Here is a 25,590-nt window from a genome sequence, read left to right on the forward strand (position 1 = left end):
GGATGGAGAAAATAGCCTGACCCAGGCACAGAGGGAGAGCACAGGGTGTGGTGACTGGCAGTGCCCCTTAGGGTAGAGGGTGCAACATGCCAGAGCTGGGCCAGTGTCTGTTGCCTGTTCTCTGATGGTGAGTTGGGAGCTAGGAGAAAGCTAACTTTGATCACCTCTGTTCTTCCTCCCAGCCCTAGTGGGACTGGGGATCTGAGGATCAGGACCCTCAGCTGCCTTTTCTGAAACAAAAAAAGAATGAGTCCCTGGTGCTGGTGATGGTATGGGGAAACTGGCCCTTTCTTAATTGTTGGAGGGAGTACGACTTAGTGCATCCTTTTTGAAGAGCAGTTTTGTCAACACCTATAAAAATATGAAAATCTCCTACTTCACATATGTATGTAGACATGGAAATAAGGATATTCATTGTGGTTTCATTCATTAATGCAAAGGTTTAAAACAAACTAAATGTACATCATTTTTGTTGTTCAGTCTCTAAGTTGTGTCCAGCTCTTTGTGATTTTATGGATTGCAACACTCCAGGCTCCTCTGTCCTCCACTCTCTCCTGGACTTCGCTCAGATGCATGTCCATTGAGTCAGTGATGCAGTCTAACTATCTCTTCCTCTGCTGCCGCTTCTCCTTCTATCTTCAGTCTTTCCCAGCATCGAGGTCTCTTCCAGAGTCAGCTCTTTGCATCAGGTGGCCGAAGTATAGGAGCTTCAGCTTCAGCACCAGTCCTTTCAGTGAACATTCAGGATTGATTTCCTTTAGGATTGACTAATCTGATTTTCTTACTTTCCAAGGGACCCTCAAGAGTCTTTTCCAGCACCACAATTCAAAAGCATGAGTTCTTTGGCACTTAGCCTTCTTTATGGTCCAACTCTCATATCCATACATGATTCCTGGGAAAATCATAGCTTTGGCTATATGGACCTTTGTTGGCAAAGTGATGTCTCTTCTATTTAATACGCTGTCTAGGTTTGTCATAGCTTTTCTTCCAAGGAGCAGGTGTCTTTTAATTTCATGGCTGCAGTCATCCTCTGCAGTGATTTTGGAGCCTAAGAAAATAAAATCTGCCACTGTTTTCACTTTTTCCCCTTCTGTTTGCCATGAAGTGATGGGACTGGATCTTGGTGTGTGTTTTTTTTTTTTTTTTCTTAGTTATTTGAATGTTGAGTTTCAAGCCAGCTTTTTCACTCTCCTCTTTCACCCTCAAGAAGCTTTTTAGTTCCTTTTCACTTTCTGCCATTAGAGTGGTATCATCTGCATATCTGAGATTGTGAATATTTCTCCCGGCAATCTTGATTCCAGCTTGTGATTCATTCAGCGCAGAATTTCACATGAGGTACTCTGAATATAAGTTAAATAAGCAGGGTGACAGTATACAGCCTTGTACTCCTTTGAACCAGCGTTTGTACTCCTATATCTGAACCAGTCAGCTGTCCCATGTCTAGTCCTAACTGTTGCTGCTTGAACACATACAGGTTTCTTAGGAGACAGGTAAGGGGGTCTGATACTCCTGTCTCTTTAAGAATTTTCCAGTTTGTTGTGATCCACACAGTTAAAGGCTTTAGTATAGTTAATGAAGCAGAAGTAGATGTTTTTCTGGAACTTCCTTGTTGTCTCCATGATCCAACAAATGTTGCCGATTTGATCTCTAGTTCTTCTGCCTTTTCTAAACCCAACTTGTATATCTGAAAGTTCTTGATTCATGTCATGCTGAAGCCAAGCTGGAATAACCTTTTGATTTTGAGCATAACCTTGCTAGCATGTGAAATGAGCACAATTGTATGGTAGTTTGAATATTCTTTGGCATTGCCCTTTCTTTGGGATTGGGATGAAAACTGACCTTTTCCAGTCCCGTGGCTACTGCCAAGTTTTCTGAATTTGTTGACATATTGAGTACAGCACTTTCACAGCATCTTCTTTTAGGAAATAGCTCAGTTGGAATTCCATCGCCTCTAGTAATTTTGTTCATAGTAATGCTTCCTACGGCCCACTTCAGACTCCAGGATGTCTGGCTCTAGGTGAGTGACCACACCATTGTGGTTATCTGGGTCATTAAGAGATTTTTTGTATAGGTCTGTGTGTTCTTGCCACCTCTTCTTAATCTCTTCTGCTTCTGTTAGATCCTTACCATTTACTTCTTTCCTTTATCATGACCATCCTTGCATGAAATGTTCCCTTGATATCTCCAATTTTCTTGAAGAGATCTCTGTAGTCTTTCCCATTCTATTGTTTTCCTCTATTTCTTTGCATTGTTCATTTAAGAAGGCCTTCTTATCTCTCCTTGCTATTCTTTGGAACTCTGCATTCATTTGGGTATATCTTTCCCCTTCTCTCTTGCCTTCTGCTTCTTTTCTTTCCTCAGCTATTGTAAAGCCTCCTCAGACAACCTCTTTGCGTTCTTGCATTTCTTTTTCTTTGGGATGGTTTTGGTCACTGCCTCCTGTACAGTGTTATGAACCTCCATCCATAGTTCTTCAGGCGCTCTGTCTGCAAGATCTAATCCCTTGAATCTGTTCATCACCTCCACTCTATAATCATAAGTGATTTGATTTAGGCCATACCTGAATGACCTAGTGGTTTCCCCTACTTTCTTCAATTTAAGCCTGAATTTTTCAATAAGGAGCTCATGGTCTGAGTCACAGTCAGATCTAGGTCTTGTTTTTGCTGACGGTATAGAGTTTCTCCATCTTTGGCTCCAAAGAACATAATCCGATTTCGTTATTGACCATCTGGTGATGCCCACCAGAGTCGTGCAGAGTCGTCTCTAAAGTTGTTAGAAAAGAGTATTTGTTATGCCCAGCATGTCCATCAGCAGGGGTTAATTATGGTCCCTTCATATAGAACCCTCTGCAGCTGCTAAAAATAGCAAAGCAGTTCTGTGTGTACTGCGCTAGAACAGCCTTCAGGATACGTTGTCATGTGAAGCAGCTAGGAATGGATAGCATGAATAGCCCTTAGATTTTTTTTTAAGAGGAGAGACCCATGTGCTATGTCCTTATGTGTACCTGCAGTACTTCAGGAATTGTTGGTTGCCTCTGGAAAGGTGTGGGCTTGGGTGGAAGGGAGACTCCCTTCCTGCTCAACACCCTCCTGTGCACTTGTGTACCGTGCCCGTGTGTGACTTCCAAAAAGGACAGAATAAAATATAGTTCCTGCTGGATCTTTTTTTTTTTTTGAAGTATAGGTTGAGGGTACTCAGGATACCAGGTCTCCCATGGAGGATGCTGGGCCACCTGACATGACACCATGGGGTCTCAGGCTATGCCCCTCCCAGTCCTGCCTGACTCACCTGCCTCCCCCTATCTTGGACCCTGTTTCACTCAGTGGGAACTTTGGGGAGGACACAACAGAATGGCCACCAGGTGGGCTTTTCCCTCTTTCTGGGTAGGGTCCTCGTAAGTGTCCTCCCATCCCAGCAGCCTCCCCAGCCAGCGGCCTGGCCTGGATGGTGTGGACTCTGAAGCATGGCGGTCGGTGACCGACCGTGGCTTTTCCATCAGTGGCCCTAATGGTGTGTCTGCAGGTGCCTCCTCGCATGCACGAACATCTCTGTGTGTAGTGGTGGTGAATAATCCCCAAATTGTCTTTGATTTCTGCAGTGTATTTCTGTATTTCTATTCAAAGTTGAGTGCGTCTGATTTTATGGGAATTCATAACATTTCAAACGGCATCGTGGCACCCTGCAGTGAAAATCTCTCCTTCCTGAGAAGCTGAAATGCTGCTCAGATGTCCCCTCCTGCCCTTTCCCTCCCTCTGCTCGGCTCCTTCTTGTCCCCTTGCTTGCGGGGACGGAAAGTGCCTCTCCGTGCACTGAGCGCACGCTCTGCCCCTGTGTCTCCTGACTGGGCTGCTGTGGGGAGCGGTGGGAGAAGGGGACAGGAAGCTCCCACCCAGGAGCTGAGCCGAGAGTGGGCGGGTTTCTGGGAAGAGGGGAGAGGGCTTTGCTCCACACCAAGCAGAGGCAGGCTTTCCAGTCTGTCCAGGAAGCCAGGCTGCCTGGGCTTCATCTCAGGTTTGGTTCAGAGGCTTTTGGTGAAACCCCTGCAGGTTGGGAGGAATCTGGCACCCTCCCACCTGGGGGAAGCGGGGATGGGAAGGAGGAACCCTCCAGGGTTGGGCCAGGGGCCCCACTGGGTGATGGGACATCCCCTGCAGCAGTTCACAGAGTTTGCATGTGCGTGAGAGCGAATGAAATACATTAGGGCACTCGTTTTACTTTTAAATTGTTAGTGTCCCCCTGCTCCACCCCAGCCCCCTACCCTGGGAAAGAAGAGCCCTCAGAACAGGCCCAAGCTTCAGACCTGGGCCTGGTCTCCAAAGCCTCGGCTTTAGCCCACTCATCTGCTCTTGGGTCTCCATGGGTGGAGCAGGCGGAGTCCTCTTGATGATGGGCCTCCTTAGGCCTCCTCTCCTCAGTGCAGCATGGGGCTGAAGGCCGAGAGGCAGGGCTTCTGAGCTGGGACCTTCTGCCCTGGAGGGAGGGAACTCCTGTCCCTAGAAGGGTCTGAGCAGCTGCTGAGGGGTGTGGTTAACTGAAGACCATCGAGGACCCACCCAGCTCTAAGGGTCTCCTCTGGCATTTAGAGGACTGCGGGCCTGGGGGTGGAGAGGTTGGGGCAGGGCTCAGCGGAGCGGAGGAAGAAGCTTCATAATCAGAGTGTTTTGGTAGGGTGGACACAAGTTAGGGCTCTGATTGTCAAAACATTGAGTATGTATTCTAGAAAATGAGGAAAATGAAAATTGTAAATGGAAGAATATAAAATCAGTCATAACCTTACCAGTCAGCTAAAACCACTGTTTCACATGACTGTCCTGTATATGCATCTCACACAGACACACGTGCACACATGTTTGAAGCCATACACAATCCTGTGTGCTTTCTGTAGACATCCCACCACTGAACCAGTCCCCGAGGGTGTCTGGGCTGTCATAAATAACTGTCATAAATAACACAGCCATGGACATTCTGTGGCTGAGTGTCTGTGCTCAGCCATGATGGTTTCTTCAGCTAAAGTTCTGGACTTGTTGGGCCACAAGGGCAGATGCATCTGTAGGCTCTGCACACAGATTCCAAGTATTCCTTTGTTCTCAGCCGAGCTGCCTCAGCTCAAAGGTATGGGGCACAGAGATCTTGTCCCTCTGGTGGCTTCAAGTGCAGGTCACACCCACGTCTGCATCTGTAGCCCCGCCTGGGGCCTGAGCTCCAGTTGAGGGTGTCCTCCTGCCTGTCTCGCGTTGCTGCCTTGTGGTCAGTGGCCATTCCAGACTCACTGCGTCCCAGCCTGAGCTTCACATCTTGCTCCCTGGTCGGTCCCAGCAGCAGCTTTCCCCTGTTCTGGGCCAGAACCCTTGGCTCAGCTCTTTCTGGCGCAGCTCTATCCACTCCAGCAGGAAACCCCCTGAGTTCTACTTTGAAAATGTCCCCATCTGCCAGATCTCAGACTCCCTGCCTGAGTCCCCGCCGGAGCCCCTGTCCCCTGCAGCCTGTGTCACTGTGATAGCCTCCACACCTGTCTGCCTGTATCTGCCCTTACCCCTCATAGTGAGTCCTCAGCTCCACAGCCAGTGTGCTCTTTAACCCCTGAGTCGTTCTTATCCCTCTTGGCTGTCTGAAGACCATGACTCCCAGTTGACTTATGTCCCTGGTGTACAAGGTGCCCACGGTGGGCTCATCGTCCCCTGCCCTCATCTCTTGTGATTCTCCCCACAGTGCACCCCACTGGCTACACTGGCCTCCCCACTGACCCTCAGGGGTGCTAGCGCATATTGCCTCAGGGCCTTTTTACGGGTTGTTGTGTCTGCCCAGAAGGCATTTTCCCCAGGTAGCGTGGCTCGCTCTCCTGTTTCTTCAAGCATGTGTTCATACATTATCTTCAGTGGTACTCAGACCTCTTGCCCGACTCCTTTCCTCTTTCCTTAGCACGTATCATCCCCAGCACGCTGTAGAACTTGCTCACCGATGCTGTTTGTGCTGGTCTCCCAGGGAGGGTGCCAGCTCCCTCTTGGCCAGGTCTTCAGTTTGTATGGCAGAGTTTAGCACCATGCCCACGCCTGGCCCATAGCAGGTAATGTTGGGGTAGACTTTGCCTTGTGGCCACTCTTGGCTTGGAAGCTTTTCCCTGCAGCTCACAAGCTCTCTCAGGTGTACATGAGGCTTTGATTTGATTTTGGGGGGTCATTCCTCTGTGGGGCAGTTCCCTGGATGTTGTAACTGTGCCACCTGCCAGAGCCTCCCTTGCTGGCCCTTAGCCCAGGCCTCTATGAGTAGCAGGATTTTATGGGCTGAAGTCAGGACAAGGTGAAGGCCAGGGTGGGCAAGGGTGCTGCCTTGAATCTGGAACAGTTTTTTGTCCACTCCCTCCAGGGATGAGGGTGCAGAGGAGGGGACTTGGTCAACCCTGGTGGTGCATGCATTCTCTTCTTGGTACGGGCTCCAGAGCAATGTCTGTCAGATACCAACAGCATAGAAGGACAGAGGAAACAGGATCCTGCTCGGCAGCCCCAGCTGTGCCTGCTCTTCCTGGCACATGCACTTGGCCTTGCTGCTGGTTCCTGTAAACTGTGGCTGTGGACCATGGCTTGACTTCCTGGCCTCTGAGTACATGCAGGATCCTGCCCAAGGCCTTCCCACCAGGCCCTCACCCTGGGCCTGCCCTGGGACAACATGTCTGAGCTCAGCAAGGGTTGGGGCTGAGGCTACGGGACCCTGGGCTTGGCCACATACTAGCTGTGTGACCTCAAGCTTTACCTCTCTGAGCCCCAGAATGCAGAACACACTGTACGCCACAGTGGCTGGCACATTATGGGCACTCAGTAGACGCTGACATTCTGCCTCCTGAACTCTGTGCAGCTCACATCTCAGCTCTTTGGGAAGGCTCGAGAGCTCTCTGTTCACATGGCCTTGGACAGCGACAGGCGCTATTGCTTATTTGGTTCCTCACCCACATTTGCAGCCCTTCTCATGGCTCCTTAATCCTCCCACAGTGCCTGGTACTGGGCTTGGCATGAAAAAAGATGCTGGAAATCGGCAGCCTGAGGGCTTTGGATCTTCTTGGCAGTGGGTATGTTTCAGAGATTTTGGAAAGCTTCCTGCCAGAGTGGATTTTGGGGCAGACAGCTCTAACCCTGCTCTTACCTCTGGGGCAGGTCTCTGACACCTATCCCAGGCCAGACAAGAAGCCCAGCACAGAAGGGTGTGTGTCTGGGTTTCCTGGTCCAGCAGGGACACGTGAGGGTTGCTGGGAGCTCAGGGTGGCACAGCCTCCCAGGGTGGAGGAGGCCATGTAGCTCTGCTGGTGGGTAGGGCAGAGGGCCAGGAGGCTGGGGAACAGCTGTTGCATAGGGTGGAGTGAGGTCAGGCTCTCCCAGGGGATCCATGCCACTCACTGCAGCCTCAGCCCTGAGGAAATGCTGGCAGGCAAAGGCAGCATCCATTGTGACACTTGACCGGGAGGTGGGGGCCCAGGTGCTGCTTCTCACAGCCACCAGCCTCTGTTCTCTCTGCTTTCGTCCTCGTGGCCAAAGGAACCAAAGGAAGAGTAAGACCTGGGATCGCTGGGAAAACCCAGTGGCGGGACAGACCCACGTTGTCCTGGCTACTCTGCTTTACCCTTTGGAGCCTGTGCTCCCCAACATAGTGTTCGTGCCACCTGGCCCCGAGGTGAGGAGGGACAGTCAGGATGCAGCTCAGATTGTCCCAGTGTTTGGATACTCCCGAGGTGGCCTCTGCCAATCCTGCCGAGTGAGAACATTATCTGGTTGCCATTGACTGACAGAAGAGGGACACTGAGGCAGTGTGAGTGCCTCTGAAGGGGAGACAGATGTTTAAGGAGAGAGGATGGGGACAGGGTGCCTGCCCAGCAGCGCCAGAGCCTAAGCCAGCATGCGGAAAGGGAGTTGCATTACACACGCCTGTGTGCTGTGCGCACACACTCACCTTTTTGTGTCTCATTCATCCTGTGTCTGTTGTATTGTGTGTATTGTCTTCCTTGAGGGAGGGGCCACGGCTTCCTCTTTTATAGATTAGGAAACAGGGTGGACGGGGTGGGGGTGGGCAGCAGCATGTCTGTGTGAGTGTGTGCATGTGTGTGTGTGTGCACGCTAAGTCGCTTTAGTCATATCTGACTCTTTGTGACCCTATGGACTGTAGCCCGCCAGACTCCTCTGTCCATGGGGATTCTCTATGTAAGAATACTGGAGTGGGTTGCCATGCCCTCCTGCAGGGGATCTTCCCAACCCAGGGATTGAACCTATGTCTCTTATTTCTCCTGCATTGGCAGGTGGGTTCTTTACCATTAGCGCCACCTGGGAATTCCAGCAAAGTGTGATGGAAATAGCGTGAGACTCAGGTCCAATCCTAGGTAACCTCTCTGAGCCTTAATTTCCTCATCTGTAAAATGGGGACTATAATATCTACATTTTGGAGACATTTGGGAGGACTGAATAAAGTCGTACCTGTGAAAATCCCAGTAAGTGTTCATTCATTTTCTTCCTTCCTTCCTTCCACTGCGAACTTCCTGCAACACTCAGCAGAACGTGTGCACTCCCAGCTATTTGTGGATGATCTTCTTAGCAGATGTTGTTTAATTCTCATAACAGCTGGTTTCCAAAGGCAGAGAGCTGGAGATCTGTTTTTAAAAGACACTCACTCACTGTGAGATGTCAGATTGTCACTTAATTGCTCTGTGCCTCGGTTTCTCCACTTGTAAATCAGGGATAATGGTAGCAGTACTGGCTAGCTTCTTCTCAGGATATGATGGGCTAACACACAATAACAGATGGAAGGTGGTTTGAACATTTAGAAAAAGGCATCGTGTTCAACCTTCTTGGCAGTTAGGGAAATGCAAATTAAAGCAACAAGGCCATACCATTTTTCATGCATCCGATTGGCAGCCATTTAAAAGAGGGATGACTTCCAGGTGGGCACATAGGCCCTCTCCTACGCTGCTGGAGAGAGTGGGAATTGCCACAGCCTTTCAGAAGGTAATATGACAATGTCTAAGAGAAGTTTACATGCATGCCCTGTGTTGTATTTAATTGGCCCATTAATGCTACTGTTGGAGAACCAAGATTAAGAGCAAAGTCCCAACCCAGTTATGTGTGGAGAGATGTCCACTGCGATGTTGCCTGTGTGGTGGAACCTGGAAACACTCGGATGCCCAACAATAGGGCTGTTTGTCTCTATGACAAGACATCCAGACCATGAGCTATTACCCAGCTCTGAAAATGGAGGTGGATATGGCAGTGTCGACCTGGAGAGTTATGTGTGAATTATCGTGACACGAGAAAAGTGAATTTCTTTTGTGTAGAGGGTGTCTCCGTCATCCTAAAGAGAAACAGCAGCCGCATCACTGGCGTGCGTCTGTAGTGCGAGTGGATCTGCTTGGATCGGGAAAAAGGCCTTGCAGGACGCATACCAGGCCCAAGCTGCCTGCTCTGGCCATCAGATGGGTCATGTTTGGCTCATAAAATGGAATTATTTGCCAACATGTAAAAATTGAATTCATAGTAAAAGCCAAATTTCCAGCTTTTGGTTGAGAAAACTCGGAAGCTTGGGCACACTGGGCCCACATTCCCTCTTGGCTGAAACACATCAGCAGCGGTTGCTTTTGTACAGAGCACGTGGCCTCTGAATGGCCGTCTTTCCCACCACTGGTTCACCTCATTTCTGTGCCCTTCCTGGCCCCTGGGATAAGCTCTTGACCCTTGAAAACACAAAGGGGTGGCAATATAGGGCTATGATGGGGGCATTTGTCTTTTATGATGTGAAAACATCTTAGAATCTTATCTTTCCCACATTTCTGTTTCATACTTGATAATTAGAACATCTTAAGTACAGTATTCCAGGGAAACACGGGGTACCATGGGCCACTGTGTGTGGTGTGGGGCAGGCTCCATCCTGCACTCAGCACGGGGCTGGGAGAGGGAGCTGGCTCCAAGTCCGGAACCAAGGGACTGTACTCTGGGCCCATTCTGAAGCCCCCAGCCCAGATCTTGCAGAGATGTAGAAGTCTCTCCACAAAACCCTTTTCTTCAGCTCCCCCGGCCTCCCCAGGGCTTTCCTGATCATGTATTGATGAGGGAGGGGGCATATCATCTTGGATCCAGATGCTGACCTCACCACTCACTAGTTGGGGGTCTCTGAGCAAATTGTTAACAGCTTTCAGCCTCCAGACCCTTACGAACTGGGAAGGGTAATGCCTCCCAGGCGAGGGGCATAGTAAGTGCTGCCTGAAGGAGGGTGTGTGGACCCTTGGCTAGACCGTGGGGATGGGGAGGTGAGTGGGCTTGACTTGAGACACAGAGGTGAGACCGCACTAACAGACTGTTCAGCGGGAGGCAGGGACTCCCAGCGGAGGAGTGCAGACCTCTCTTGGTGTCACTGCTGGGCTCCAGGGAGGCCTGCAGGCGAAAGAAGGAACCAGAGAACCATGGCCCTGCTGTCATGGGGCTGGGCTTGAAGGGTGGGGTGAAGCCCCAAATCTGAAGGCTTAGAGATGGGAGCCCGCCTTGCTGAGCCTTTGGCTGATGGATCCCAAATCTCTCTAGAGCTTAGCCAGACAGAAAAATCCAGATCCAACTTCCCACAGACTTGCTGGGGGCAAGTTACCTCCCTTCTCTATGCCTCTTTGGACACTGTGGCCTGGTGCTTCCTTCATATCCAAGGTTATGAGTTGAAATACAGATATAAAAACAGGAAAGGACATGCTTGGGCACTTTGGCTGGGGTGGTGGTTGGAGCAGTGGGTCTGCCAAGCACACTGAGATACCCGCCTTCCCGCTCAGCACCTGGGTCCTAAGTCTGTCCCCCCGCACCAGGTTCCATCTCTCTTGAGGGATGCTATCCTAGAGTGGCAGGCAGCAGCCCTTTCCTCCACCCATGGAGCCTAGTGTATGTCACAGACCTGTCCCTGAGCCCCCGAGCTCTGCCCACAGGCCATGCAACCCGCCTCCACGAGGGCAAAGAGGAGACCGTTGCCCCTGCCTTTATCTCTGTCACTCTCAGGCCGCTGTGCTATACCCAGCATTGGACGATGACAAAACCACAGGCTGCAGACCCTCTCTTCTTCCCCATGTCCTCTCCCCGCCCCCAGCCCCCATTTGCCTCAGTTGCCTCTCCTCCTGTCTCAGACCCAGTTCTCCTGGGAGCAGCGGGGGTGGGCAGTGCTGGAGGCGCTGGAAGAGCAGGGCAGCTCCAACAGGCAGCTTCTCACCCTCTCCCCCTTTTGTCCTCAGGAGCCATGAGGTGCCACGTAGCCTCCAGCTGCCTCGCGGTCTGGCTTTCTGTGCTGATCTCTGGATGCTGGGGTAAGTCCAACCCTCTGCCTTCTCCCCCCACAGCAGGCATGGGTGGCTGGGCTAGATGACACGTGGTTGGGGTTTTTGTGCTCTGGGACTCCAGAGACCAGCCTTGCTGTGTGTGAGACTGGGCACGCACGTCCCTCTCTGGGCCTCAGTTGCTTCTGTAGGATTCACAGGGCTGAAAATACCAGCCATCTCCAGGGCCTGGGACCCAGGAGGGAAGGGGAGGAGCCTTGAGAAATACTTGTGCTCTAAGGGAGGCATCTGTGATGATGAACTGTCTTTCTTCTGGGATGCGGGGACAGGCCCTGGTTCTCTTCAGTTCCATGGTTGTCTTCTGAACACCTACTATGGATCTCCTGTTTGTCCAACTCTGGGGGTATGGAAGAAATGACATTCTCGGGAGTCAAGTCTCATCAGGGAGAAAGACACGGGTGGAACTGCTATGAGCAGGATGAATAAAGTGGTAATAAAGGCTGCATAGAGCTCCAGAGAGGCCCGTCAGAAAAAAAGCTCCATTGAGCCTGCGGGCACAGGAGAGCCTGACAGAAGGGAGATGTTTCATCTGGGCCCTGAAGACTGAGAAGTTGTTTAAGAGGGAGGGACGGAAGGCTTCCTGGAGGAGGGAACAGCCTGAGCGAGGGTGTGGCCGCCAGGAGTCTCTCCTCCCTGCAGGGAGGACCAGCCCTCCTTCCCCTGGCCCTTCAGCAACCTGGTCAGTGCCAGCTCTAGTGCCCATGGAGGAGGCCGGGGAAGGCCTGGGCATTTGCCTTCTCCTGGACAGCGAGAGAAAAGCAGCTCTGGTCTGCAGGAAGGAAGGCCAGCAGGCACAGCTGGCTGGGTGTCCCCCAGGGCTAGGGCGCCCACAGGGAAGAGCTATGGGAACGGTGTGCCAGGCGACACTGGCAAGCACATTCCTGAGGGGGGCCGGCTCCTTCTCCTACTCCAGGGAGCCTCTGGAGGAGGCCAGAGCTTCATGCTTGGTGGGTTGCTGCTGGCGTCCTGCTGCCCGAGAGTCCCATGAAAGTTGCCGGTCCTGGCTTCCAGGCTGGGAGTGCTCTCTGCTGGAATGCCCCTGCAGTGGGGAGCTCACTCCCACCCAGGCAGCCCAGGATGACAGCACAGCCTCAGAGGCTCTCGGGGCAGATCCGGAAGGGGTCTCAGACCCTCTCTCCACTCCTGGCCCACTTCACGAAGGAGACAACTGGTGCCCGCAGAAGCAGCTGGCCCAGGGTCGTACAGAGCAGGGCCCAACTGGGTCTCCATCCAGATCTCTGTCCTCCCCTGGGGTTTTGGTCAAAAAATCCAGGCCCCTGCCCCTCTCTGCCCCATTCACAGAGGCCTCAGTGAGGGGCCCAAGAGACCAGCTCTGACCCTCTGGCTTTGCTGGACGATGTCCTCAGCCTCCTCAGGGACTCTGTGATCTTGACATTCATGCCCTCCCCACCCCATTAAAAAGAAATATACATGTAAAAGTAAAGCAGGTGCTAAGAGCTCGGCCGCCTTCCTGGAAGAGGTGGCAGTCTCCCCTTGGGCTCTCTAAGTTGGAGATGGTTCGTGCATCCTGAGTGGGCGCAAGGCAGCAGTGTGCAGTCGGACTGCTGCGTTCCAGCCCCGCTTCTCCAAGGGGTTCTCCTGGGCAGGTTTCTTAGCTTCTCCATGTTTCAGCTTCCTTCTCTCTAAACTAATAAGCACAATAGGACTCTGCTGCTTACATTGTCAGAATGGCCAGATGAGTTAATATGTATATCAAGCACTTAGAATAGTGCCTAGCACATATTAAGTGCTAAATAAGTGTTCAGTTCAGTTGCTCAGTCATGTCCGACTCTTTGCGACCCCATGGACTACAGTGCATCAGGCTTCTCTGTCCATCACCAACTCCCGGAGCTTACTCAAGCTCATGTCCATTGAGTCGGTGATGCCATCCAACCATCTCATCCTTAAGTGTTTGCTCTTTTGTTATCGTCTGCATCTCTAAGAGGAGAAAAATGGGGTGCGGGAAACAGGAGTTGAGGCCTTTCCCTAGGCCACCCAGCCATTCTCTAGCCTGCCCGTGAGCTAGCCTGCTTTGCATGTGTGTGTATGTGTTTATGTGTCTATGTCATTGCTGGCACAGTCCCCTTTCCTGGGCCCTGTGGGGGCAGCCAGTGTGGTTCCTCTGGCACGATGGGGCCATGTAGCCCCAGCTGATCTCTCCTCCCGTTCCTGGCAGTCAGTGATAGGTCAGGCCTAGGGACAGACGCCCCTCGATGTCATATCTCTTTGTCAGCCTGTCCTCTCTGCCAAAGATTTCTACACCCGCTCCCAGCATCCCCCCTGCTTCCATGTGCTCCCTCGCATTCCTCATTGTGGGCCTGTGGGCTTATTGGGAAGGCAGGAGGTGAAGGCCTGAGGAGACCTGCCCTGCCCCTTGTCTAGCCTGGGCAGTGAGCCTCCTGCCGGGTCCCACAGGCACCGGGTGTGAGGGATGTGATGGTGGAGCCCCCGGGCTTCGCCATGTCAGGTCCCTCACTGCTGCGCTCCCGTGGGCCACCCTGCAGTCACCGTAACAGTGATGGGGTGCACGGGATCCCTTGACAGGGAGTTGTAGGGTGGGAGGGCAGTGAGGGCTTTTTGTCCTTATCTTGAGGCTGGGCAAGGTAACCAGAGGGGTAGAGCGATTTGCCCAGGTCACGCAGCAGCAAGTGGCAGGGCTTACCAGGCCTCACTCCTGGTTGCTGCTCCATGCTCCTTGTCCTGTGCACCTTCTAGTCTTGGGTTTGGGGGTGGGGCATAGGGCTCTACCCCGTGTGGACCTCAGTGAGAAGCTTGGTACCTTCAGAGGCCTGGGGAGGCGGACTTGGGCTGGAGTCGGGCCTTCCTGGTTCCAGTCCAGGCTCTGCCACTTTCGGTGTTCTTCAAGCTGTAAGAATTCCCTGTCCCATCCCACAGCTCTGAGTGAGGTTGTGCTTCCTGGCCTGGTGGACACCTGATCCTTCCCACACTGAGTGTCTTGACCGTTCCACTCTTCCACCTTCCCAGCTTTGCTTCCTTCTCAAATCTTTCCCTTCCTCGCCTTTGTGGGGAAGGCCTGTCGTCCAGGACCTGCAGCCCAAATTCGCCTTCTCCCTTCTCCCCTCAGGCCTGTGATGGTTTAAAACTTGAATCTTGTTTGTGTGTTTGAAACATTTAAAGCTGGTGGACTCACATCTACTTTGTAGGAAAGGATCAGTGCAAGTGGGCCAGGAATGTGCGGAGAAGGCGTCCAGGGCTGAGTGAACAGTAGATGCCAGACCAGGGAATGAGCTGTGTGGGGCAGAGACAGAGGGGTGCATCATGGTTGCAGGCAACTGGACTCCCCTTCCTTACAGAAGTCACCGTGGTCCCCTCCCCTTGCCGCACTCACTCACATTCCCACTTGGCCAGAGGCCTCGAGGCTCCTGAGGTGGGAGGACACAGCCTCCGTGCTTTAAAAGTGTCTTTAAGCAAACAAGTGACCTGTGGGCCCTCCCCCTTCGCACTCCTTCCAGGACCTTTCCAGCCGCCACTGGCAGCCCAAGGCCACTGGGCTTCCTGGGGTAGCAGCCTGTTCCCAGAGCTCAGTCCTGCTCGGTGTGTGGCAGGCGACACACGTCCCCCGGGCTCTGCCCAGCTGCCCATGCAGGACTCTCAGTGGCTGATTATTGGCAGGTTGTGTGAAACAAAATTTGAAAAAGAACGATGCTGCTGCGGGTGATGTTTTTCCTGGCTGATTTCCCTCTCCCACCAGCCTGAGCCCACCCTTGATTCTCTGGGCACCCCTGAGCCTTCTCCCCTGGCTCAGCCACTTTCCATCAGGGAGCTCAAGGCCCCCAGCAGGGATCCATCCCCCTCTGGCTGCATGGGAAGCGCTACGATTAATTTTTGTTGCTGTTCAGTCGCTGAGTCGTGTCTGACTCTTTGCGACCCCATGAACATGCATGCCAGGCTCTTGTGTCCTCTACTGTCTCCCAGAGTTTGCTCAAATTCATGTCCATTGAGTCAGTGATGATGTCTAACCATCTTGGTGTTAATCATAGCTACCACTTATCGAGTGCATGCTGTGTTCGAGAGCATGGTGCTAAGCGCTTTATGTATGTAATCTCATTTAATCCCCAGCACAGCAAAGAAGTTAAGTCTTGTTGTTATCGCTGTTTTACACCTGAGTAAACTGAGGTTCAGGAAGGTCGCATGACTAGAAAGAGGTGCAGGGAAGTTCCAAACAAAAGTGCAGCCCTTGACCACTGGCCTGTTTCTGAGGCTGTCGTGTACGTGAGGAGCCCCAGATTCCTCATTCGAGAGGGTGTAAGGGTGTGGATGAAATGCAGTGGCCAGGGAGGGCTTCTTGGAAGAAGAGACATCTAAGACAAAAACTTGAAGAATGACTAGGAATTTGGCAAGAGAAGGCAGAAGGGCCAGCAGTCCAGGCCAGGAGGGGAGAAAGAGGCTACAACGCTTGCAGAACCAGAAGTGACACAGCCTGGTGCCCGAGTGAAGGCAGGTGGGGGTGGAAATGCCGCTAGTCCTGCCTGTTCCCCACTGGGAGATCTCAGGCAATGGCGGAAATGCTGGCCTCTGTGTTCTTGGCCCTGGCCTAAACTCTGAGGGAGCCAGGTCCACGGAAATGAGGGAGGAGAGGGCTGCAGCCCATCCACATTCAGGGCCCCTGGAAGACCCAGCACAAGCCACTAACGTGTGCACTATACAATGCCGGCCCCATTGAGACAGGCCAACCCCCAACCCCCGGCTGGCAGGGTCAGAGGGGGAAGTGCCCTCACTTGCCTACTGGGGTGTTTTCCAATACCAACAACCAGTTCTCTCACTCTCCAGACACCGACCGTGTGTCCAACAATTCAGTTCAATCCTGATGCTCAACTACCTGGAGTTAGGGTCAGAGTCCACAGATTTAGGGGTTCAGCTGTGCTTTAGATGCTAGTGGTGAGTCCCAGGCCACCTGTGCTTCTGACCAACCAGCTATAAATCAGGGCTTCCTACTAGCCCTTCTCAGGTTCAGTTAGCTAGAATGACTCACAGAACTCAGGAAAATAGTTCACTTATTACATTTACTGGTTGAGTATAAAGCATAAAGCGTCCAACTTGGGAACAGCCAGATGGAAGAGGTGCATGGGATGAGGTCTGTGTGTGGGGCGGGGGAGCCTGGGGTCAGGTGGAGCTTCCATGTTTCTCTAGGAGCATCATCCTTCCAGCAGATGGGTGTGTTCACCAACCTGGAAGCTCATCAAATCTTGGAAATCTCCAGCCTCAGCCTCCCTTCCTTCCCTCCCTAAGGTTGGGGATGGACTGAAAGTTCCCATCAAATCACTTGGTCTTCAGTGATTGGCCCCATCCTGAGGTTTTCTGTAGAGGCTCCTTTGTAAATCACCTCATTGGGAAAAGGGAACCCTCCTATCCCATTGGTGGGAATGTAAATTGGTGCAACCTCTATAGAGAACAGTATGGAGGTTCCTTAAAAACTAAAAATAGTTTCCATATGATCCAGCATTCCCACTCCTGGGCATATATCTGGAGAAATCTCTAATTCAAAAAGATACATGCATCCAGTGTTTATAGCAGCATTATTTACAATAGCCAAGACATGGAAGCAACCTAAATGTTCATCAACAGAGGACTGAATAAAGATGTGGTACATATATACAGTGGAATACTACTCAGCTGTAAAATGAATGCAATAATGCCATTTGCAGTTACATGGATACAATCCGAGTTTATCATACTAAGTGAAGTAAGTCAGACAGACAAAGACAAATTACCAGCGATACTACTTATACATGGAATCTAAAATATGACACAGCTGAACTTATTTACAAAACAGAAGCAGACCCACAGACATAAAAAACAAGCTTATGGTTACCAGAGGGGAAAGTTAGGGGGAGGGATAAATTAGGAATTTGGAATTAGCAGATCCAAACCACTATATATAAAATAAATAGACAAGAAGGTTCTACCATACATCACAGGGAACTATATTCAATATCTTATAATAAACTATACAGTGGAAAAGAACATGAAAAGAACTGAATCACTTTTCTTTCACCAGAAATTAACACAGCATTTTTTAATTTAAAAAGTCACCTCATTTGCATAAACTTTCAGTTCAGTTGCTCAGCTGTGTCCAACTCTGCGACCCCCATGGACTGCAGCACACCAGGCTTCCCTCTCCATCACCAGCTCCCGGAGCTTGTATAAACTCATGTCCATCGAGTTGGTGATGCCATTCAACCTTCTCATCCTCTGTCGTCCATTTCTCCTCCTGTCTTGAATCTTTCCCAGCATCAGAGTCTTTTCTAATGAGTCATATCTTCATATCAGGTGGCCAAAGTATTGCATAAACTTAGATGTGGTCAAAGGAACTCCTTATGAATAACAAAAGACATTCCTGTTGCTCTGAAAAATTCCAAGGAGTTCTGAAGCTCTGTGCCAAGCCGGATTCCGGGCACCGGAGTTGCAGTGGTTAACAACGTGGACGGCCCTTTTCTTTACCTAGCTCCCATTCTGTGTATAGCTGGGCTGCCCAGTACAAATACAATGTGAGCCACAAGTGTGCTCTTACATTTTCCAGGAATTGCATTAGAAAAGAAACAGGTGCAACTCATTTTAATAATGTATTTTACATAATCCAGTATAACTACAATATTATCATTTCCACATGTAATCAATACAAAAGACGAATGAGATATTTTATACTCACTTTTCCATACAGGGCTTCCCTGATAGCTCAGTTGGTAAAGAATCTGCCTGCAATGAAGGAGACCCCAGTTCAATTCCTGGGTCAGGATGATCCTCTGGAGAAGGGATAGGCTACCCACTCCAGTATTCTTGGGCTTCCCTTCTGGCTCAGCTGGTAAAGAATCTGCCTGCAATGTGGGAGACCTGGGTTTGATCCCTGGGTTGGGAAGATCCCCTGGAGAAGGGAAAGGCTACCCACTCCAGTATTCTGGCCTGGAGAATTCCATGGACTGTATAGTCCAAGGGGTCTCAAAGAGTTGGACACGACTGAGTGACTTTCAGTTTCCATACAAGGTCTTCAAAAACCTGTGTGTATTTTACATTTCACCACATCCCGATGTGGACCCGGGCTCAATAGCTACACATGGCTGGTGGCCTGGCTGACCAAATGACCTCACAGCCTTCTGCCTGCCTTGTAGTTACTCCTGGTTGGCCTTGGGGCAGAGCAGTGAGCTACCAGGGGCCATGGCACTGGATGCAGGTTCAGTGCCCACTGTAGCCCCCACTCTGTGCCCCTTGCAGAACGTATAGAATTGGCATGAGGGTACTTGACTGATGCTTGATGCTCTTCTCTAACTTCCAGGCCAGGTGAACCGACTGCCCTTCTTCACCAACCACTTCTTTGACACATACCTGCTGATCAGTGAGGATACGCCTGTGGGTGAGTTGGCACAAGGGCTGGTGGGCATGCTGGGTGGTGTGGGGTGGCCTCCTTTCCCACAAGTGAAAGAGATATTAGACATGGAGATGATCATCCCCCTGCGATTGGAACCTCTGCAATGGTGACGATGGGTGTTCATGTGGTCTCTTCTTGGTTGCCTCCAGGGACGGGGCACTCACTACTTCTTGTGTTGGCCCATTCCAAAAAGAGAGGAGGTCTCAGTATCAAAGATTTTATCACATTGAGCCCAAGTTGCTTGACTTTCACTTCTATGTTAATTTTGTCCTACAAAATGGCTTGTTCCTCTTCCTCATGAAAATTTGAAGATGGAAGCTCTTATAATTTGATTTGCAGCCTTTTGTACTTTTCTGTGATTACTGAGTTTACTCTGCACTGGGTATGCCTGTTTTTTTTGTCATTAAAAAAAAAACAAAACTGTTGAGGAAGTGATCATGAGCATCTTGGTCCGTGCCCCTCACCACCTCCCACCTGCCCCAACTTGACTCACCTCATCACCCAGGTCTGTCCTCGTGAGCCCTTCCTGAGGGCCAGGCTCGTTTACCTGTAGCTGGAGGTCGGCAGATGTAGCCCCATGGCCTTAGCTCAGCTCTAGGGATCCCGAAGCTTCTCAATAAATGGGGTTGAATTGATCAAACCCATCTTAAAGCTGTGCTGATGGGACAGCACTGGTTGTGTGTGTGTGTGTGTGTGTTAGTCACTCGGCCATGTTTGACTCTTTGTGACCCCATGGACTGTAGCCAGCCAGGTTCTTCTGTCCATGGAATTCTTCAGGCAAGAATACTGGAGTGGGCCGGGCGCGGTGGCGCGTGCCTGTAATCCCAGCTACTCGGGAGGCTGAGGCTGGAGGATCGCTTGAGCTCAGGAGTTCTGGGCTGCAGTGCGCTATGCCGATCGGGTGTCCGCACTAAGTTCGGCATCAATATGGTGACCTCCCGGGAGCGGGGGGCCACCAGGTTGCCTAAGGAGGGGTGAACCGGCCCAGGTTGGAAACGGAGCAGGTCAAAACTCCCGTGCTGATCAGTAGTGGGATCGCGCCTGTGAATAGCCACTGTACTCCAGCCTGGGCAACAGAGCGAGACCCTGTCTCTTAAAAAAAAAAAAAAAAAATAAAAAAAAAAAAAAAAGAATACTGGAGTGGGTTGCCACTCCCTTCTCCAGGGGATCCTCCCCATCCAGGGATTGAATCCAGGTCTCCTGTACTGAGGCAGATTCTTTACCATCTGAGCCACCAAGGAAGCCTGCGAGCACAGAGGAAAACCACTCCACGTCACATTCACCAACACTCCCTCTTGCGTCCCTTCATTCTTGTCTGTTTTAGAGAAAGTGCTTGTAACCTGGGGCTTCTTACCCTCAGATCTGCCTGCTTTGTGGGTATCAGAGTGGAGCTGTGTACCAGGAGCAGTGTACATAGAGGGCCAGCATGGTGCATCTTTCGGGAGCATCACCTGTACTTGAAAGTGAAGCAGGATGGCTTGGAGAGGGGAGGGCTCTGAAGATGTTTAACTAATAGGTCATTTACAGCACTCTTTCATATATGTAAAACCAAACTAAATGCAAAATTCTTCAAAGAAAATCTCTGCTTGAAGAGGAGAGCCTTAGTGGGCCCCAGCCTCACCCTGCTGTGTTCAGGGACACACAAGCAGCCCCTGCAGAGGCCTTCCCTCCCAGTCTCCCTTTTTTTGTGGATGGGTGCTGGGCACAGCGGGTGTGTTTCTGACTATTGTGGGGCTTGTCCGCATGGCCCAGTGATGCTCTGTAGGGCTGTGGGGGCCACTGTGTAGAAAGTAGCCTCTCTTTTGATGGTTAGCAGGCCCACACAGCAGTGTTGTGAGGCTGGATTTGGGGGTTGGTGATCGGGGATGTGGTGTTTGAAGTGTTATCCCAGAGTGAGGCAGATTGCTTCTCTGGAATGTTCTCCCAGAGGCTTAGAGCACCTTCTGCGGGGTGGAAAGCATGGCTGGCAGTCTTTTGGGGACCGTGCTGAGTTGGGTCAGGGGTGTTGTTTGAGGGCTCCTGGACTCTTCATGGCTCCTCCCCAGACCTGGTGCGGGGCTGGCGTGGAGCCAGCCGCGCAGAGGCCCAGTGCACGTGGATCCGTAAATGATGAATGTAGGCAGCGTTTATCACCATTAGGGGCTCTACTTTTTTCAGTTCATTCATCAGTTCATCAGATACAGACGGGGTGCCCCCTGTGCCAGGCCCGAGTGCTGTGAATTCAGAGAGGAATTTGACAGAGGGATAAAGAAACCAGAGTCTTGGGTGGTAGCAGCGGGCGCTGGTTGTCTGGTTAAGCCCCAGTGGGGGTTGAAGGGGGAGGGTCATCCCCCTGGGGGCAGGGAGAAGCAGGAGAAGTTTGGGGGAGGTGATGGCGCTTGAGCGAAGTCCCGAAAGTGTCCTTTCCATTTCTTCACATGCTGTTTCCTGTGGCTGGTTTTTTAAGTGTCTGAACCTTATCCTCCTGGAGAGTCCTTCAGGGTGGAAGAAATATATCTGGGACAGGTGAGGTCCCTGAGGCAGAGCTGTGGCCAGCCACTGACTAGTTGGGGCTGCTGATGCAGAGGAAAGCCCCCTCAGGTGAGGAGTGCTTGTGGCCTGCACTGCCCCGCTCAGCCCTGAGTGGGGGGTTCTCTGAGGCCTGTGCGGCAGGGAGGCGGGTGGGGTGCCCCCAGTGAACACACCAGCAGGCCCTGCTCCAGTTACCTTTAGCCCCAGCTCTTGATCATCTTCTGGAGATGCTGACATCGGTTGGCCTCCAGGAATAACTCCTAGGATGCAGCCCATTGTGGCAGTCACAGCAGGGGTGTCCGTCTGATGCAGTGGGGATTGATCCCCGGCTCTGGGAGCCTGCAGGAGAGAGAGAGGACTCAATGAGCTGGAAGGCAGCTCTGCTCCTCTCTCTGGACAGGGGCCAGTGCTGAGCTGGCCTGTACTGTCCTGGCCTCCTTGCTTCTTTTTACATGAGGATGGCACAGCCCAGTTCTACCCTGAAAGTCAGGCACCCAGTTTCTATTCCTTGCAGTGTGGTATTGGGCACAGTGCCATCCCTCTCTCAGCCTCTGTCTCCCCATCTTGCCAATGAGAAGGCACTGGGAAGGTGGGCCCCAGTGAGTTTTGGCCTGGGCATTCCTGCCAGCCCAGGGTGTTGTATCTCTGGGCCCTCCGATAGCACAGCCCTGGAAACCGCCAATGAGTGCTGCCACTTACTTGCCCTGGGCCACTCAGTGGGTGTGAAGTCATGTGAATGTTCCAGGATGCAGGCCTCTGACCAGCAGCGGCCAGAGTGAGGGTAAGGGTTGAAACAGCTTGTCAGGGGACTGGCCCTTTGCCTGCTGTGTGGAATGAGGCGGCCTAGAGACTTGACTTTGGGGCTTGGCTCTCACTACCCTTTGCTCTCTGAATCTTGGTGCTCTGAACTGTAAAATGGGATGGAATAGCTTCCCCTCTGGATCATTGGCATGTGTACATACCCTGTTGTTAACTCGAAAGCCTCCATGCCTGGAATGCTTTGTTCTTACAGAAAGGAGGACTTTCGTGTGGCCCAGGAATGACTGGTTTACTGTCCCACCAGCCACCAGTTTGCAGAGGGGACAGACAAGCATGTAGATGGGCTGGGTCCAGTGGGGTGGCTAGCGCCAGTGGCTAGAACCAGAGCCCAAATTAGTCAGCTTACCAGAGGAGGCTGTCAGAGCTGTGGGCAGACCAAACTTCCAGCTGGGAAGGTAACCTGGGACAGAATATCTGGCTTCTGCCTGGACCCCCAGTGATGGGGAACTCAGGGTCTTATCAGGCTGCTCATTTCTGTTCTTGGAGACAGTTCTGGGGATGCAAAAGTCTTTGTAATATTACTATGAAACCTGTCCCTGGAACTCCTACCCACTGAGCCTAATTCTGACCACTGGAAATTTACAGAATAATAATGATAACTATGATATAAAAGGTACATGTATAATATATATTATTATAATGATAGTGTTTATTGAGTGTTTGAGGCAGTGTCCAGAGCGTTTTGTTTTTAAATTCCTTTTAAGAATGGAAGGAAGGTAGAGTTTGGCTACAGGCTCTGTCAGGATGTAGTTTCTGTAATCTCCTGGGCTAGAGATTAGGACTTTCATTCACCTCAAACCTTCTGAGTGTTTCTATCCTTTATGCTCTTGCCTCAATTTCCGACCACAGGTGAGCGGCCCTGTGCTCGGGAGCAGAATGGGAGGGCACAGCCCGGCCGTCTGAAATCCCGTGCACCGGCTGCTTGTTCCGTCTCTGTCTCCTCCTATCTTAGCTTCCAATTCCCTCTGTGTGATGTTCTTTTGTAGACCATCTCCCAGCAGAAAAAGACAGCAGCCAAATGAAGTCATCAAGCAGCCCTGCCTTCCCCTGGCCTGTTAGCATCCAGGGTCCCCTTGTCCTTGTATGTCCTCTCCAGACGTGAACCTCAGTCACTGACAGCAGAGCCTGGCCTGGGCGGGGCAGAGCAAGGGCACAGTGAGCACGGAATGGTCAGGCTGCTTGGCATTGCCCACACCTTGGCCCTGGCTGTCAGCAGCAATGGCTATGTGACACCTTTAGAATGAAGGACAGGGTGCAAGGTTGCTTGCTGTCTCTGATTGCCCTCCCCAATCCACTCCACCAGTTTTGCTCGTGTTGAGATCACCGACCACCTCCCCGTGGCTAAAGCCGACCTAATCCTCAGGCCTTGTGGCCTTTCAGCAGCAATGTTTATCTCTTCCAGGGCATGACCTCTAGCTGTGCCTTCTCAGTCTATTCCCCACCCCCACCCCAATGGAGTGACTCGTCCACTCCAGCCACATCAGTTTCCTTGCAGTTCCTTGAGCACGAAAGGTGAGTTCCTACCTCTTGCCCTTTGCAGTTGCTGCTCCTTTTGCCTGGAACGTGATGGACCTCTGTTGGTCAGTCAAGTTGATTTAGATGCCACTGCCTCTGTGTAGCCTTCCTGGATTTCCCCAGGCAGGGTTCAAGTGCCGCTTCCTTTGCCTTCTCCTCTGCTAGTCTAGTTGCAGAGCTGTTGTTACTCAACTCCTCCTCTGTCTCCCGTGTTGCCCTGTGAATCCTTCCAGGTGCCTGGCATCTCCGTGTCCCCTGAGCCCACCCCTGTGACTGGCTCATGCCCAGGGCTCCAGGTGCCTTGGGGCAGGAGTGACGTCTGGAGTTTGTGAGTGGCAGGGGTCGGGGGACCTTCCAAGGCGGGGACTAGGGCTGGCTCCATGCCTGCTTGCTATCCTCCTAAAGTCTCAGGCCAGGCAACCCTGCACCCCCAAAGGTGTTGGGAACGAGGTGTGGATGACGACAAGGATGGCTGCCAGTGAGAAGGCCCAGGACAGCGTGCCCCCCAGATGGCACAGGTGCTGTCTCTGCCTGCACATGTGAATGGCAAAGCCCACACTGTGCCAGGGGTCGTGTGTTATTACCCCAGTTGCCTGCCGGGCATGTATGTGACATATTTTCTAGGGACCCTCAGGGCACTGAGCTCTGGCTGGCCTCCAGGGAGGGACACAGAAGCAGCCCGTGACACCTGGCTTGGAGGCACCAAGCTGATTTAGGATTCTGAGGGGGATGGGGGGCATCTAGTCCGTCTACTTTGGCTGGCACCCAATCCTCATTCTTCAGGTCCTGGAGGGGGCAGTGTTCCTCAGGGCTGGGTCCCAAGGTCACTCATCCTATCCCAATTCTAAATAGCCCCAGCCTAAAGCCTCCTACGGAGAAGGCAGTGGCACCCCACTCCAGTACTCTTGCCTGGAAAATCCCATGGATGGAGGAGCCTGGTTGGCTGCAGTCCATGGGGTCGCGAAGAGTCGGACACGACTGAGCGACTTCACTTTGACTTTTCATTTTCATGCATTGAAGAAGAAAATGGCAACCCACTCCAGTGTTCTTGCCTGGAGAATCCCAGGGACGGGGGAGCCTGATGGGCTGCCGTCTATGGGGTCACACAGAGTCGGACACGACTGAAGTGACTTAGCAGCAGCAGCAGCAGCAGCAGCAAAGCCTCCCAAGTGCCCAGAGAAAGGAGTGAGAACTCTTTATCATAGCCCGTCACACACCGCTCTATACCTGCTCCCCAGTCATGGGAACCTGCTCAGCACCCCGACCTCTCACCTCCATCTCATCACTACACCCCGGCCCATGTTGTTCCTTCAGCAGGGAGCACCTTTTCCCCTTCCCTGCCTGATGGATTCCTGCTATCTTTTGAGATGTAGCTCAGATGTCACCTGCCTGGGAGGGGCCGTAGCTCCCCCATTCCTCACCCTCTGTTTGCTTTGAATTTGACTCTATGAAAGCTCTTAGCAAAGTCCTGTCAGGGTTATTTGTGGTAACTCCCCATTGGTGGTTCGTTTTTGCTTATTACCTTAATTAATATCGATATTGCAATTCATTATCATTTCGGTATTTATGGATAATGTAAGATTGTAGAACAATACTATTAGCTAGCGTTTCCAGGGCCTCTGTTAAGCATTTGAAACGTGGGCTCCTGTCGACCTCACAGTGAGTCTCAGAGAGGTGTCATCGTGTCCACTGTGCAGCCAAGACAGCTGAGCGTCTTGGCACATGTCCTCGGTGCCAAGCACAGTGCTTTGTGTAAAGTGGGCCTTAACAGATGCTGGTCGGATGAGTAGAAGGATGAAGGAAGGATGGAAGGGTGAGTGGACGTGAATGTCTTGCCGATTCCCCTCCTGTTGGCTCCAGTCCCTCCATGTGTTGCCAAGGTTGGCGCACAGGGAGCCGACTTCCCCAGGCAGACCTCCCCCCGCACCTCTCAGACCTCCAGAGCGTCCTGAGCCACAATTCAGGTGATAATGCCCACGCTAATCACCTACACGACTAAATTAGTCTTGTCAGGAGCCATTAAGGC

At 51.8% G+C, this 25,590-nt stretch overlaps 1 protein-coding gene across 10 annotated transcripts in view; it reads left to right on the forward strand.

The window, feature by feature from the left end:
• Positions 1–25,590, forward strand: part of CDH23 (cadherin related 23) — a 436,720-nt gene that overhangs the window by 29,327 nt on the left and 381,803 nt on the right. For all 10 annotated transcript variants that reach the window (XM_025284698.3, XM_044942219.2, XM_044942217.2 and 7 more), the window contains exons 2-3: positions 11,234–11,305; positions 18,627–18,704. In XM_025284698.3, the coding sequence (XP_025140483.3) occupies positions 11,239–11,305; positions 18,627–18,704 (145 nt within the window). In that variant the 5' untranslated portion in view covers positions 11,234–11,238. The remainder of the gene's footprint in view (positions 1–11,233; positions 11,306–18,626; positions 18,705–25,590) is intronic.

Source organism: Bubalus bubalis, chromosome 4, assembly GCF_019923935.1.
Source record: "Bubalus bubalis isolate 160015118507 breed Murrah chromosome 4, NDDB_SH_1, whole genome shotgun sequence".
Classification (NCBI taxonomy): domain Eukaryota; kingdom Metazoa; phylum Chordata; class Mammalia; order Artiodactyla; family Bovidae; genus Bubalus; species Bubalus bubalis.